Source organism: Terrapene carolina, unplaced genomic scaffold (genome assembly GCF_002925995.2).
Source record: "Terrapene carolina triunguis isolate 2854851 unplaced genomic scaffold, T_m_triunguis-2.0 Scaffold231, whole genome shotgun sequence".
NCBI classification, from domain to species: Eukaryota; Metazoa; Chordata; order Testudines; family Emydidae; genus Terrapene; species Terrapene triunguis.
The window spans coordinates 15992680-16008269 of NW_020664582.1; the positions used below are offsets into that span (position 1 = coordinate 15992680).

The 15590-nt window shown below is 40.2% G+C and overlaps 1 protein-coding gene across 1 annotated transcript in view; it reads left to right on the forward strand.

The window, feature by feature from the left end:
- The window catches only part of TEX14 (testis expressed 14, intercellular bridge forming factor), a 57062-nt gene that overhangs the window by 36944 nt on the left and 4528 nt on the right, over nt 1-15590 (forward strand). The window contains exons 17-27 of the mRNA XM_024211286.1: nt 789-889; nt 2865-2984; nt 3552-3630; nt 4729-4819; nt 6750-6812; nt 8044-8171; nt 8621-8790; nt 10734-10833; nt 11801-11887; nt 12849-12926; nt 14575-14692. Of these exons, the coding sequence (XP_024067054.1) occupies nt 789-889; nt 2865-2984; nt 3552-3630; nt 4729-4819; nt 6750-6812; nt 8044-8171; nt 8621-8790; nt 10734-10833; nt 11801-11887; nt 12849-12926; nt 14575-14692 (1135 nt within the window). The remainder of the gene's footprint in view (nt 1-788; nt 890-2864; nt 2985-3551; nt 3631-4728; nt 4820-6749; nt 6813-8043; nt 8172-8620; nt 8791-10733; nt 10834-11800; nt 11888-12848; nt 12927-14574; nt 14693-15590) is intronic.

The following is a 15590-nucleotide window of genomic DNA, read 5'->3' on the forward strand; positions in this document are numbered from 1 at the left end:
ACACACACACACACACACACACACACACACACACACACACACACACACACAGAGAGAGAGAGGCCACTGCTAAGTTCACAAAGGAAGTTTTAGCAATCAATATCTAATTGACTGTGGACCCCCACTTGGAGGTTCTGTCCCTGAGATCTCATGAAGAAATCAGGTTGATGGCTTCCGAAAGAGGAATCCAGCTGCTATATGTCTCACTGTAAACTCATGTTTCTCACACCCACACTGGGTAATGAGCAAGGACAGGCCTCTCGGCAAAGACACATACACAGAACCATAGATGAAAATGACTGTGTTTTGTCAGTGAAATAGTCGCACCCAGATGAGACCGATGACCCGATCCCACATAGGGCAAGCCCTACACAATGACAGATGCCATAGGACAGAGTTCTGACTGACTTGTCCTATGGTTTGCATTTTATGTGCATGGAGCCTGAGATTAGTTCCTTATACAATGCGTTGTTGCTGCATAGTGCTAGCTTAGATCCTAATATGTTGCTAATTGAGATTTTCAAAAATGAATCATTAGTGACATGCACATGGATGCCATTTTGAAGAAGAACATTTTCAGGACAACCCTCAGTGAAGATTCACATGTTTGCCTTTATGAATTGGGCATTTAATTGTCATTATCTTTCCATTCCCCAATAGATCATGTAGCTTTATTGCCATTCATAGATTTAGTCACATTTATATTCCATCAGTTGCACAAACCATTCAGGCCACATTATCCTTTGCATAATAATTGTGTTCCATTCTGACATGCTTCAATTTGTTAGGCAGAAGTTGGCAGTCTCTAGCAAAAGATGAGCAAGCAGAGCGCGGAGCAAACCTTCCTAAAAATTCAATCAGTCCAACAGAAGCTGAGAATCCCTGCTGTGTATGTACAGTAATCCAAGAAATATAATTACTACTAGTAATCTATGAGATCAGTTTTGTGACAGGTAGTTGTATATTTGTTTTGTGTGTGTTGCATATTGAAAAATGAAGGCAGCCAGATATTGCTGATCTTTTAGCTATGAGTTCCCTATGAGTCCTCCATTTGTTGTTTAGGTCTGTAAAACCACCAAGGCAATGTGAGCAGTGGGAGGGTAGGCTGAAATATACAACAATCAAATGAAATATCTAACACTGAGACTCTAAAGAAATTGGGAGTAGGAGAACAAAAGGTATGTCCAAATCTGAAGTTGATTTGTGCTTTTAAAAGTAATTTTCACAGAGTGATGGCAAAGCACATGTATGCCTGCAGTGTAGAAAAACTAGGCAGGAATGCACCCCAAAACCCCTAGCAGACATCCTTTTTGCATGTAAACCCCATAGAGAGATGAGATTCCCCCCCCTCGAGTTTACAATATGTACGATTATTGTATGGCTCAGTCAATGTGTGATGCACATTTTGTATTGCAGAATTACGGGGTTTTTAATACTGTGAAACACCAAGAGCTTCGTTTTATAAAATAAAAATAGTTCCTGCCATATAGACAGTTATTACAATATAAATACCCCAAGGGTCAGATTTTCCAATGTCTTTAGGCACCCAAAGATGCAGATAGATACCTAGTGGGATTATCAGTTTAGGGACTAACTCCCATTGAAATCCATGAGAGTTAGATGACTGACATGCTTAGTCACTTCAGGTGCCTAAATACCTTTGAAAATCTGGCCCTCATTGATTAAATTGCCCAGGTAATAATACTCCTCCCCTAAACCCACTAGATTCTCCCACCAACCCACCTCCTCCCCAAATGCTTGGGAAAAGAGATGGGCCTTACAGCACATCTGGCAGACCAACAAGATCTGTTTTACAACATGTCTGGGAGGTTTAACAGCACATTAGAACAGTTTAATGAAGGAAGTGAATAAAAACTCCAGGGCAATTTAGGTACTGTCGACAGTATGTAATTATCCAAGTTGGACTGTTGCCAGGGTTGACATTTATTCCAACAAAAAATGCCATTGGCTTGAATGACCTTAAGAGGTCTGAAAAATAGTCCCTCTGGCAGCACAGCACTCTCTGACACTGCTTCAGATTCAGAGGGAAGAATACAACATACTGAATTGACAGTTCCACTTCTCATGGTACTAGGGCCACGTGTACGCTACAGAATTATGTTGACCTAACTCATGTCGGCATACAGCCACTGCAGTTATTAAATCGCTTGCGTATGTGCACACTTGCCTCCTTGTGTCGGCGGTGTGTATCCTCATCAGGAGCATGTGTATCGATTGTATTGTCAGTGTGGGGCACTGTGGGACGGCTTCTGAAAGCCAGTAACAGTCAACGTAAGCAAAGCAGTGTCTACACTGACACTGTGTCAACCTAATTACATTGACCGTGACTCTGCGCCGCTCAGGGATGTAGTGTTATTAAATCGATGTAGAGGGGCACTTACATTGGCAGGAGCCAAATTTAAGTGAATATGCTTCCACAGCTGGGTCGATGCAATGCAGCTTATGTTGACCTAATCCTGTAGTGTAGACCAGCCTTAATGTCCTGGTGTGAGGTCTCTCAGAGCACTCCTCTAACATATCTCCAGCTCTGCTTACCTGGGATCTGGTGGGCCCACTGCACAAGGTGGTACACTAGCTGCTGACACAATAGTCCCATAATAGCTGAAGGGATAATGCCAGAGAAATAATGTAAACGTATGCTAAAGGTGGAATTATTAAAAATGTAAGCAGAATAAAAGTGATATGCCTGAGTGAAGGAGGCTCATTGGTTTCAGTCTGAAATTACAATAAAATAACAAACATGTTATTATTTAACGTTGTTGACTAAGAGTATATTATACAATACGGACATAGTTGTGAAGGCATCATAACTTTTTTATGATGTTTTATAACATCTTTCACAGGAACATTCAAGTGAATTAACTCGTTCCCCCAGTTCCTCTCCTGACATATCAGATGAGTTTTTCACTCCTGATCCGGATTATTTTTTCTCTCCAGCTGCTCAGGAAAACTCAGAACGAGAGGTAAAAGCAAAGTCTACACAGGAGTAAAATGTATCTCAAGCTTAAGGGCAAATAAAAACACTTGTGGTTTTGTTTATGTTGGTGTGGAAAAGAGCTATCTTTATTGTGACATCTTTATTGACAAGCACTCCTTTTCCGTGCCCTCTGATAAATTTGTTCCTCTTAACAATTAGCCCTATTCCTAAAAAAAAAAAAAAAAGCATGTTCTCCTGGCTCATTTTTTACAGGGAAATTAAGGCTTTTGTGTAACCTTAAAATTAAAAACTCTGTTGTTAGGCTAAGAAATTTTTTTGGCCGCTCTTACACTAAGTCTTCCCCTCCCAGCACTCTTCATTTACTGTTGCATCTTTGGGAGACAGTTTTTATTCATTTCCTAGAGAAGATGAAATTATTTGTGAAGGATGTCAGATATAATGCATGCTGTTCATTATTGCGCCTAAAAATTAAAAGCTCCTGAAAGATTTGCTTCTTTCCACACTGATTAGGGTGTACATTGTACAGGGACAAGAGTTCTCCTTTTACAGCTTGCCTGTGAGAAATTTAATTTGATGCATTGTGTCTCTTCAGACCTCAATTTCTGAAGATGAGTTAGAAGTAACCCAAGAAGCCTGTGTACAGAAATCAACCTCTACTGATACAGGATCAGGTAATGCTTAACTTATACATTCTGGTTACCTTCGTCAGACCCGAGGAAGAGCTCTGTGAAGCTCAAAAGCTTGTCTCTTTCACCAACAGAAGTTGGTCCAATAGAATATACTACCTCACCTGCCCTGTCTCTCTCATGTCCTGGGACCAACATAGCTACAATAACACTGTTAAATACATGCTTGTTATTTGTGTTTCCTCCTTGCAGTGGATACTCCCGTGTCCTTACTTTTGTGGTGCAGGACTGCCAAATGTTGGCAGGCCTAATACACCTCTGCCCCAATATAACATGACCTGATATAACACGAATTTGGATATAACGCAGTAAAGCAGTGCCCTGGGGGGCGGGGCTGCACACTCCGGTGGATCAAAGCAAGTTCGATATAACGCGGTTTTACCTATAACGCGGTAAGATTTTTTGGCTCCCGAGGACAGCGTTATATCGAGGTAGAGGTGTATTTAGTCAGCAACTTTCCCAGTAGGAAGCTGAAACTGGATTCATTTGGGCCTGGTTGCCTCCATTCCCAGTGAGTTTAATGGGAATTGAGGGCGCATGGTATCTTGTAGGATCAGGCCCATACATGGTAATCAGTGAATTATTGGAGTTGTGACGTTTTGATCATTCACTTGTAGCACTGCAGCCAGAAATCTGTTGTGACCAATTTCTTTTGTACCTATTGCTGAATTAGCAGCTTCACGTAATGTACTAGCAAGAGACATGGAAATCGAATTAGAGTTTTTATATCTACGCTAATATTCTGATTGCCAGACTTCCCTTGGGGATGAGACCTGTTAGATCTGAAATAATATATCTGGAATGCAAAGAAAAGCATGGTATGTCTGTTCTTTTGTCAGTCCTTATTCAATGAGGATTTGTAAATGTTTCAATATCTTCAATCCCCCATTGGCAGGATGGCTGGCAGCTGGAATATGTTTATGAAAATGCATCTTTAAAAATGCATTTGTCTCTTAGAACAACCACGACAGAGGTCACAAGAACTGAAAATATAATAAAGTTGTAATTTCCTGTTCAGTAAGTTATGTCCCACTTTTTTATTTGAAAACCCAATAACCGGGAACATTTGCTATTTGTATTCAGGAGAGAAAATATTTATGTGCAACGCAGCAGTAAAAGGCCTTGGCAGTAACGAAGTGAGAGTGAATCAAGTCAACCATACTCCTGTAGCCAGGTAGAAAGACTTATTATGCCACTTCTAACAAAAATTAGGTTATACACAACATGCTCTCTCTTTATTAATCCTGCTGAAATACCTAATGCTCAAATAAACTGTCCATGGTGTTTTTTTAAAATGGTGATCTATGTATTTTCTAGCCAGGAAATATTAGAAGTGCTTTCACAAGCCTGATGGATGAGGTTTTACCTTTTACTGTGTTACTATTGCTGTCTTTGCTTAATGAGGGAGTTATGATTAAAAGAGGAAAAATAATTCTATGTATGTTAGATGTAGTACATATACTGAAATGCCACCATCTTAAACAGACTAATACCAGGTAATTAAGATCAAGAGCTCTTGCCGTGTGTTGTGCCTTAGTATTGCAGCTCAGGTGGCACTGTTTGTTATTGTGGTCGTGCTAGTGCTGTAGAAACCTAAAGAGAGACATGGCTCCTGACCCACAGCTCAGCATTTGAAATAGAAGGAGGTGTGTGTGGTAGGGGAAGGATGCAATAGACGAGCGCAATGGACAGGGGTTTGTTGGTTCATGTTCTTTTGCTTGGTTTAATACATTTGAAATGCAAAACTTCTGCAACCTGTAACCACCTGATAAATTACAAACAGAGGCACAGCCAGAGCTCAGCTTTTAATTGAAACCGTATTGCTGTGTTTTTATTTACATTTCAAATAATATTGCAATGGCTCCCAAGGCTTTGCTGCCTGAGGGCCTGCTGTTGGATTTCATCTCTTACTGGACTTGCCATGAACAAGTCAGACCCTATTCACAGATGGCAATTCCTTGCTTTAATCTGCATCCTGGATGGAGCTGGGTATGCGAGGGGAGTGGGCAGGTAAGCTCGGGCAGAGACTCACTCCACCTGAATTAGTACTGCATTTTGTACCAGTTTGCTGTTTAAGTAACTGGCTGGGCAAGTTCGCTCCATAGTAGAGAGCATGCCTTGTACAGCACACACTGGTCAAAAGGATTGTACTATAGTACACCCCATAAAATCCACAAAGCTATGCAAAATAAGGGAGAGTTAATGTGTGGGTATGTGGGGCGCAGGGAGGTAAGTCCATATGCAATATCCCATTTGTATGCACCATTTCTCACTGCTGGGCTGTTACTTGGAATGATTCAAGCTGAGTAGGGGCCTTATTCAAGGATGACTCAAGAAGCTTTCTGTCCCCTTCTGCACCTTCATGGAGGAATGGGGTGTAGCTAGTGAATGTAACAGGCAGTGGCAGCACAGCTTCTGTGAGAGGGAAGATCAAGAGCAGGGTGCAGAGGTGCACAGAGGCCACAGGGATGGTTTCCCTGCCTTCTCTGTGGAGGTCCACCTCTCTTCCTCTGGATGGGAGGAGGCAGAATTTGAAGTAGACATGGACACATGACCCCTGTCTGTGGTTAATAGCTCAGTGTTTGGAGTCTTGCAGCCATGTTTAACTGTCAGGTGGGGTGTTTCTGTTTCCATTATTCTCATTTGTTTATATTACAATAATATATAGAGGCATCAGCCAAGATCAAGGCCCCACTGCACTAGGTGTTGTACATATACCTAATAAGAAAGAATCCTAAAGAGCTTAGAATATAGAAAAGACGGACAAAAGGTGGGGAAAAGGAAGTAACGAAAAGTCTTACACAAGTTTTGATTTAATGTTCAAATAGTTTTGTTTGAAACCACTGGCATTTATAATGCATACATTGATTGTGTAAGATACAGTACAGATTCATATCTACTGTGTACATCAGCTTTTCTCTTACTCCTCTATACCTATGCTTCAAGACTTTAAGCAAGTTCTGATTTTGATGAGCTTCACACTAGCCCCACAGAGCTAGTCTTTTAAGTTTCTTCAGTTTCCTTTATGCTCTTTTTTAATGTTTATTTTCATGATTTTCCAAGAGAATAGATGAATATGTGCTCTTAATTTTTTCTCTTTCCAGTGCTGAAGCATCACAAGAAATGATATCTAAGGAGACACCAAAAGAGTTCAAAGAGAAAGATATGTAAGGGCACACATTGTTTCATAGTGAAACTTCAGCAAATCAACCGTTACCATTATAAGATTTTTCTGTTTATATAAAGTAAGAAAATGTGATGTTCAAATTCAAAAATTCAGAAATTCAAAAACAGGAAGCCATGCAAATTGCAGAGATACTATTTCATTATGGTAAGCAGGGTGGGTAGGTACAAAAAATCAAACATCTACAGTAGACCTTAGCTTACTTCTAAGTATTTTTATATTCATGAGTAATTAAATTAATGAAAGAGAATGTCAGTGGGTGTTGTGCATAGAAGTGAAAGTATTAGGGAATCACTGTTCCTGCTGAACATATTAAATTGAAGTTTCAAACAAAATAACTTTAAATCATTAGTTTCCAGTTAAATACCTTTCACAGCAAACAAATATAGATCCCAAATAATGTGATGGAGGTTTTTAACCTATTATTTTGGTAGGACAGGAACACTTGGCAGAATGGACTTATGGACTTCGATTTTAAATTGAAAAGCGAACTTTTAAAAAAAAATATGGGTAAAAGTCACAGATAAACTTCTGAGACAATGGTCCACAGCTGAAATTTCCCTTCTGATCAACAAAGCTTATTAAAGCACAGTCTTAAGGGGAAACTTCAGAGTATAGCTAGTGGGGATGTTGGGTTCCTCAGTTTGGCACCAGTCCTGCAAGCACTTATGTCCTCAAGAAGACACCAAGGTCTCTTTAGAGTATATGTATGTAAGTTTCACTTCGTCCAAGTAATTCACTTGGAGGACAACTAAAGCTGCAAGAACCAAGAGTGCCAAATTAGTCTGTGTTCCACTGAAGTCTCTTTTGTTCGTTAAGTCTTGAGATCCTTTCCTGAGCTGTGGTGACAGTTTTGTTAGCATTCTCTTGTAGAAGGGTAACCTACTGCTGAGCACCTTGTAGATTAGAATTATTGCAGGGAAGAGGTTTTGAAAAGAAACTCAAGGTCGGTAGCTAACTTATCCTTTCTCTTTCTAAGCTTTTCTGGATCCCTGGACTGGGTATTCTGTAGCCTTTTGAGAACTCCTCATGCAGCTGTCATAAGGAGTCTCTCACTTCCCTCTAGAAAACCAAACAAGATTAAACAATTCTAAACAACGTTCTAGAACCTGAAAGTACAGTAGCATGATGTAGTAACACAAAATGTGTAAGGAGGTAACAGTTAAAAATAGATCTTCTAACCATCTGACTCTCTTTCACTATCAATCCTCTAGATCATTGACAGATATTCAGGATTTGTCCAGTATTTCATGTGAGCGAGAGAACTCTTGTAAGGATATAACTTGTAAAACACCCAGAGTGAGTCATGCACCAACTAGCGTCAGCACTCCACTCAGCCCAGGTAACTGCAGAGAGGAGAGGATCAGAGAATTACTCAACCCTTTGGGGCTAGGAGTCAAGATTTCCACTACATTTTGATTATTGAGCTTAAATATTATTTTAAAAAATAACATGTTGCTTTACCTTGCTCCATATTCCTTAACTCAGTATCTCTATCGGTTGAGTAGTCAAAGATTCATGAATGGGTGTCCTCTTTGTCATTGATGAACTGGAGATCCCAGTCACAATCAGCAATAATACCACTGAATATCTGTTTAGGGAGCAACTATTGTGGGCAAAGATTTTTCAAAGTTTGGTATGCAACAACATATGTGAATTAACCATGCAATTACATGCCTGATTTCTTTAAAAATCTGATTCTGTGTATATTAAAATGCAACAGCAGCTTAGTTACAACAAAATAAAAAGAAAAGTCCACATGCTAGCTTTTCTCTTGCCTTTTCTTCACAGGGAAAAAAGTGTCATCAACCATCAAGAAATGCAGAGACTGCCATGAAATTCCCGTGGATACCTCTTGTTGGGCTACTCAGGAGACTTCCCTAACAGTGTCTAGTAGCTTCATTACAGCCCGTGAAAAGGGAAGGAACTCAGAAGCCTACTTCTCTGGATTGACTGAGCCTGTAAGTGTAGGAAATTGTACTTCCTTTATGTCAGCTCAATTCCTAAACTCTTTCCCCTCTCATATATTTTCAAAATGCCTTAATATAACTGCAAGAAGTGATACTTATATGGAGTCATATAGTTTTGTAAAGATTCTGGGTTAAATCCCAGCTCTGTTGGAGTCAATGACAAAACTTATTGACTTCACGTGGCTCAGGATGTCTCCCTCTATTTTTAATAAGAATGTTAACATGCTTTGTGTGTATAAATTGTGTATGATAATATCTTCAAACATTTTGTGAACCCAAGATAGGCTTGGTATGCTATGAAGGACACGATAAAATTGAGAAAGTAATTTGTTTCATCTGTCTTATTTTTTGGTATTTTATTGGTAGGCACTCCTCAGTGCAACTCACCCATCAACGTTTCACACAGCTCAGTATATAGAAATGCAAAGAGGAAAGTAAAATCCTACACTGAATCTGAGCTCTCCTAGAAATTAGCTGTTATATTGCTTGATCTGGAGTGCACTGAGCAGTTAGTTTGATCAAGAATGAAACGGAATTCTTGGTACTAAGATCAGTCCCTTCCTGCTCTCAATCCAAAAGACTTGTGTGTATGTAGAAGATGGTATCTCAGAAGATATCAGTACTGTAGAGTTTGCAGCTGATTTATAAACCCCTTGATCTTTGTCTTGGTGAGGGTGAGAATTACATCTGCTCAGAAAGAGGTGGGAGTTTTCAGATTTGTAAATTTCAAGTTACACTTAGGAAGGGTGTCTTAAAATGGGGTTGGGGAGGGATGTGCAGGCAAAGAAGAATGGTTTCTTAAGAAACAAGTTACAAATTGAAGCAGCCTGGGCATAAGGGTTGTTTGGATGTTCACAGCATTCAGAAAACCATTATATTAAGGGGTTTAATTTGTCCTTTTACTACGTGCATAGGATTGGCGTTACATTATCAGTTCTGTTGTGTCAAAAAACCCTCACTGTATAGAGACACCATATTTCCAAGGAAACCTTAGCGTTTTCCACTGATCTTTTTGGAGCTGAAAATATTCTGGTGCCAGAACATTAGTTTGACTGCTATTCAAGAGGATTATATATAAACAGTTGCCTTAACACCTTTCTTATTGTTATTCATTGGGGAGGTTGCCATTTAAAGATTAAATTACGGTTTGTTCATCCAGAACACTGGCAGCCACATTAACTGTCCTCAGGTCAGCGCTGCAGCTTTAGATTTGCAGGGCTGATCGCTGGAGTTCATTAAATACATTAACAGCACAGTTCTGCCTTGACTTGCACTGCAGAGAAATTTACATTGCTGTCACTTACCCTCCTGAAAAATCCCTCTGGAATTAAGTTTCGGTACTAAGCCCCTATTTCCATTTTGAAAACATGGTCTTGTCTGTGGTTACACACTTTCCTCCTTGTGTATATTACTGGGACATTTTTGTATCTAGTCACTACTAGCTGTTATAATTATGGATTTGCATGCACACACACACACACACACACTCACTCTCTCTCTCTCTGAGAATCCTTTAGCCTAGACTAATGGGTTCAACTCATCTCAGGGTATGACAAAACTGGCCTCCTGACAGAGTCCTGTCCAGTTGTCTGTGGCTGGAAGGATGTTGATCATGGTACTATGAAGGGTTAAAACAGATAAAAATGGGATAATCTGATAGTATCATTAAGGACTGGTAGAACGCTAAGGAGACCCATCACAATGTTTGTCTGAAGGGTGGCAGCTGCATTTGCTCCTTGTCTTCCTGTTTGTATTCTGTGCTGCACACTGAGTGCATGATCTGACTCTGAGGTTATGGGCCAGCGTGAAGAATAGAACAGATGAACTTTATGCTAGTTGATTATTGCCTCCTCTCATCTTGGGTTTATCCGAGGAGAAGAACACAGAAAAACAGTTTATACTCCTATGCTTCATTTATACATGGTCTTTTACAGAGTGGTTTGTCAGCACTCAGTGCTTCTTCACTTTTGAGAAAGGCCAGGAAAGAATCTCGTAACCCATTTCCTGCCACTCAGCAGAGCGACTTACGGAAAGGTACAGCAGGTTATTAAAGAAATCTCACAGCTGCATTATTGTAAGGAACACGTTTCCTACCTGGCCTTAACCAGATCTCGACTTTTGCAGCGGCAGAGAACAGTGGGCAGTTTTTCACTTGCAAATGATTGTATTAGGTAACTCAGAACCCAGATTTCCTGTTTGCACCTGCAGATTAAGAATTTGGACACCTACAGTGATAGACCTAAATTGTAGGTGCAAATCATAGAATCATAGAATATCAGGGTTGGAAGGGACCTCAGGAGGTCATCTAGTTCAACCCCCTGCTCAAAGCAGGACCAATTCCCAACTAAATCATCCCAGCCAGGGCTTTGTCAAGCCGGGCCTTAAAAACCTCCAAGGAAGGAGATTCCACCACCTCCCTAGGTAAAGCATTCCAGTGCTTCACCACCCTCCTAGTGAAATAGTGTTTCCTAATATCCAACCTAGACCTCCCCCACTGCAACTTGAGACCACTGCTCCTTGTTCTGTCATCTGCCACCACTGAGAACAGCCGAGCTCCATCCTCTTTGGAACCCCCCCTCAGGTAGTTGAAAGCAGCTATCAAATCCCCCCTCATTCTTCTCTTCTGGAGACTAAACAATCCCAGTTCCCTCAGCCTCTCCTCATAAGTCATGTTCTCCAGACCCCTAATCATTTTTGTTGCCCTCCGCTGGACTCTTTCCAATATTTCCACATCCTTCTTGTAGTGTGGGGCCCAAAACTGGACACAGTACTCCAGATGAGGCCTCACCAATGTCGCATAAAGGGGAACGATCACGGCCCTCGATTTGCTGGCTAATTGTTGGCTCCAAATTGCATCCACAAAATTGAGGCCTGTAACTGCAAGTCTAGCTTTATGTCTAGCTTTAAATTAGCTCAGGGAAGGTTTGTTAGATGTTGCCGTAATCAGAGCTTGTATTATAGTTATTCATCACTATTAGTTGATTAGACATTTTTTTTCCAGCTGATTCGAGCCCAGCTTTCTCCCAGGCATCAGACCACTTTATTAATGAGCTGCCTCCACCAGCCCAGGAGCTACTTGATGAAATCGGTAAGCAGCGTTAAAACCAAAATGTTTTGGGGCTTGTCAATTACATTTTATATCCAGGGTTGTCCTCCTATGGATGATCAGGATTTCCCAGCATGATGCACTAATACAAAATGCATAGGTGACCATATGGGAGATCTCAACCCAGCTGTTGCCAGAAGATGAGTAACAAATTAGATGTCAACAACTTAAATAATTGGCACCAAGCTTCATAATGAATTGGGCCTTAAGGCTCCTGACCTGGCAGATTCACAAACATCACAGAACAGTTGTGACCAGTAATCCTGACGAGGATGGCAGTCAAGTTGCTGAGTGTTGCTATAATTTAACATTGAAATAAGTTCCACATGTGAAGTAAGGCTGAAATCTTCAAAGATTCCTAAGGGATTTGGATGCCTATTCTCCATTAAAACTAATGGGAGCTGGGCATCCAAATCCCTCAGGCATTATTGAAGAGCTCATCCTAAATTATTTAAGTTTCTTTCCCTATTTGCATATACCTCCAGACAGAAAATACAGTGCAAAATTTTCCATTGTTTCCCCCAAATATTCCCTTGGTTGTACAAAATTACTTCCTTTATCTCCCCCACCTCACTCCCACACTTCTGACATTCAGATAATTGAGAATTATAATTGAATGTTTTTGTATTCCCAAACAAAGGGCAAATACATCCTCAAAAGACTCTTCTATTTATTAGGTCACAGTGGTTGGCAATATATATATATATATATACCTTGTCCATTTGTTACCTCATATCCTAAAGCAAGGAAATGGGAGGTTGGCACAGAGAAGGTACCTTGTGATCCTATGACAAATTGTAAGATTAAATTATGGGTCAGTTTCAGATTACATATTGTTTAGTTTGCACGTAAATAGAAAAAGTAACACACTGCCCCAAATAACATGGAATTTTGAAACAATATCTGAAGCAGTAAAGAAACAAGTGCTACTTTTTTTCAACAGAAAATTTAAAGCAGCAAGATGCCCCCTATCAGGACTTTGAGGAGAAAGGTTCCCATACCCACAACATGCCAATGAATGGTTAGTTGCCGATAGTAGACAGCAATGAGATTGAGATTGCAATTACAAATAACTTTTGTGTTGATGCAGAACAGTTCTCGTTCTAAAATAAATGACTCAAATAATGACTACTGATATGTTTAGCTGTTGTGCTAAACTTTTATTTGCTGGCTTTTTTGGATCTGTGGTTGCCATCCTGACACAGAGATTTGGAAGAACTTGAAAATATTTCACCCTTTCCAGACAGGGCTCTGAGCATCATCTTTCTAAATCAGAACCCTTCAAATCAGTAGCAGAGGTTCTTTCCCATTATCGCAATCTGTCTGTCTGCAGAGCTCTCACTGAAGTCTGTGAGAGTCTTGTGTGGAGAGAGGCTGCAGGGTTGTGCTCTTTGAGTGTAACTTTACTTGTATCATGACACTACAGTTTTCATCTAAGATAGGCGCTGTAACCCAGAAAGGAGGGATAATGAACAGCTGGCTCAGGTTTTGCAGCAAAAGAGAGATCAAGTTGTCAATCCAAGAGCAAATCAGTAAAGAGTGCTCTGTGCTTTCTCCAAGGGTGCATTCTAATGATGTGGCAGTTTATTTTGTATTTAGATTACCCTTTCACATTTCTTATAACTCTCTGATCTCATACTTCAAGAAAATTGCAGCTGTTTGGCCATAATTACAGAGCACGCAGAGCTCCAATATCATGTGGTCTGCGTTCTGTTTTAAGAGACCAAAGGACACAATACTGAATTTCCCATGCCATTGAAACCCAGAATGATAATAGATGGGAGTCATGTTTCAGATGCGCAGCTCAAGTCACCAGGTGAATAAAAAAACCTAAAATTTAATGAATGGGCTCTGCATTTGTTATTAGGAAGGCAGAAGGAAAAGGGGGAAAGCAGGTGAAAGCAAGTCAGAAACATGAGTTACTCTGTATAGATGCTAAAAAGGTACTCAAGGATGATACTGGCACTTGTTTGTGTTGCCCTACAAGTTGTGTGAGATCTTTACCCATTTAAAATAGTTACCTGGAGTAAAGAAGCCACTGTGAGTGTTCATACACAGGGGTATCTTGTTCTTAGATGGTGAGGAATGCAGCATCCTGTGTTGCTTGCTGGTCAGTCAGCATGGGTTTTTGTATTTGCATAAAGTATAGCTATTACAGATTTCATTCTAGTGACAGCCTGCTGCTTCCTGCTTATCATAGTTTAGCAGAAGGTGGCTGTGAATTAATTCATATGCTACAGGGAACAAAATTTACTAAGATAAGTCTAGGGAGAAATAAATATTGTTGGATTCTGCTAACTAGGGCAACAAAGCCAACATCTACAGGTTTCCTTTTGATTTTCTGCCATATCTAGAAGGACAAGGGGGAAAGATTAAAGATTTATTTCCTCATGCATTTTCCATTTGAGCATGCAGCAATATGTTCGCCCCTGTGAATATAGAAAGGTAGTAGATTTCACTACTTATCTGGGTCTTGCTACTGGCCATTTCTAAAAATAGATCCACAATGGACTTATTTAATTGAAAATCAGATGATTTGGGGCAGGATGCTAAAGAAATCGACAAATGAAAGTTTCTGAAGCACAGTAGGATGTACAAATGCATTTTAATTTCTTTAACCACTTCACTTGTATCTTTGACATTAAAAGTCACTCTGTTTATGCAAATAGTTCTCACTCAAATTAATCCAGAAGACAAAGAGGAGGAAGAAAAAATTGAGAATAAGGGAGAGAGAGATCACAGCTTATCGACTAAAGAGATATTGAATCTAGCAGAAGAAACAGAAAGGTACTAAAAGAGAAGAGTAAGGAGGCTGTTTCCAAAGCACTTTAGATCTCGGGAGGCAAAGTATTAAAGTAGAGTTCAATATGTTACATAAGAATGGTCATGCTGGGTCAGACTAATGGTCCATCTAGCCCAGTATCCCATCTGTGACAAGTGGGCAGTGCCAGATGCTTCAGAGGGAATGAACAGAAAAGGGTAGTTTTGAGTGATACTCTCCTTCAATGCTGTCGTCTAATCCCATCTTCTGGCAATCTGAGGTTCAGAGATACCTGGAACATGGGGTTGCGTCAATCTTCTGTTGCTTGCCCTCGTGTTATATTTAAATGGAACTGTTTTACATTTGACTATTGCTCACTTCCTCCTACCTGTATATTGCCAACTTCTTTCCTATCCCCTTTATGAGGGTATAGAGATCCCCCTTTAATAAATTAATCCTTAATGGATGTCTCTGCCCGAATTTTGTGCTCCTCCGCACCTGTTGGCTTTCCCCCCAGCCCTTAGTTTAAAAAATCTCTATAGCCTTTTACATTTTACATGCCAGCAATCTGGTCCGTTTTGGTTTAGGTGGAACCCATCCTTTGTGTATAGGCGCCTCCTTTCCCAAAAGTTTTCTCAGTTCCTAATAAACCTAAAACCCTCCTCTCTACACTATTGTTTCATCCATGCATTGAGACCCTGCAGTTCTGCCTGTCTCTCTGGCCCTGTGTCTGCAACTAGAAGCATTTCAGAGAATGCTACTATGTTATAGCAGATTCTGTGCAGGTAGCAAGTTGTCCCCCTCCATTATCCTGAACATTACTTCTGACCACTGTTTACTCCTGGAATTCACACCTGATTTAAATAATTCCTGCTCCACGTATGATTACACCATTGTAATGTTTGATAACAATCATTCAGGACT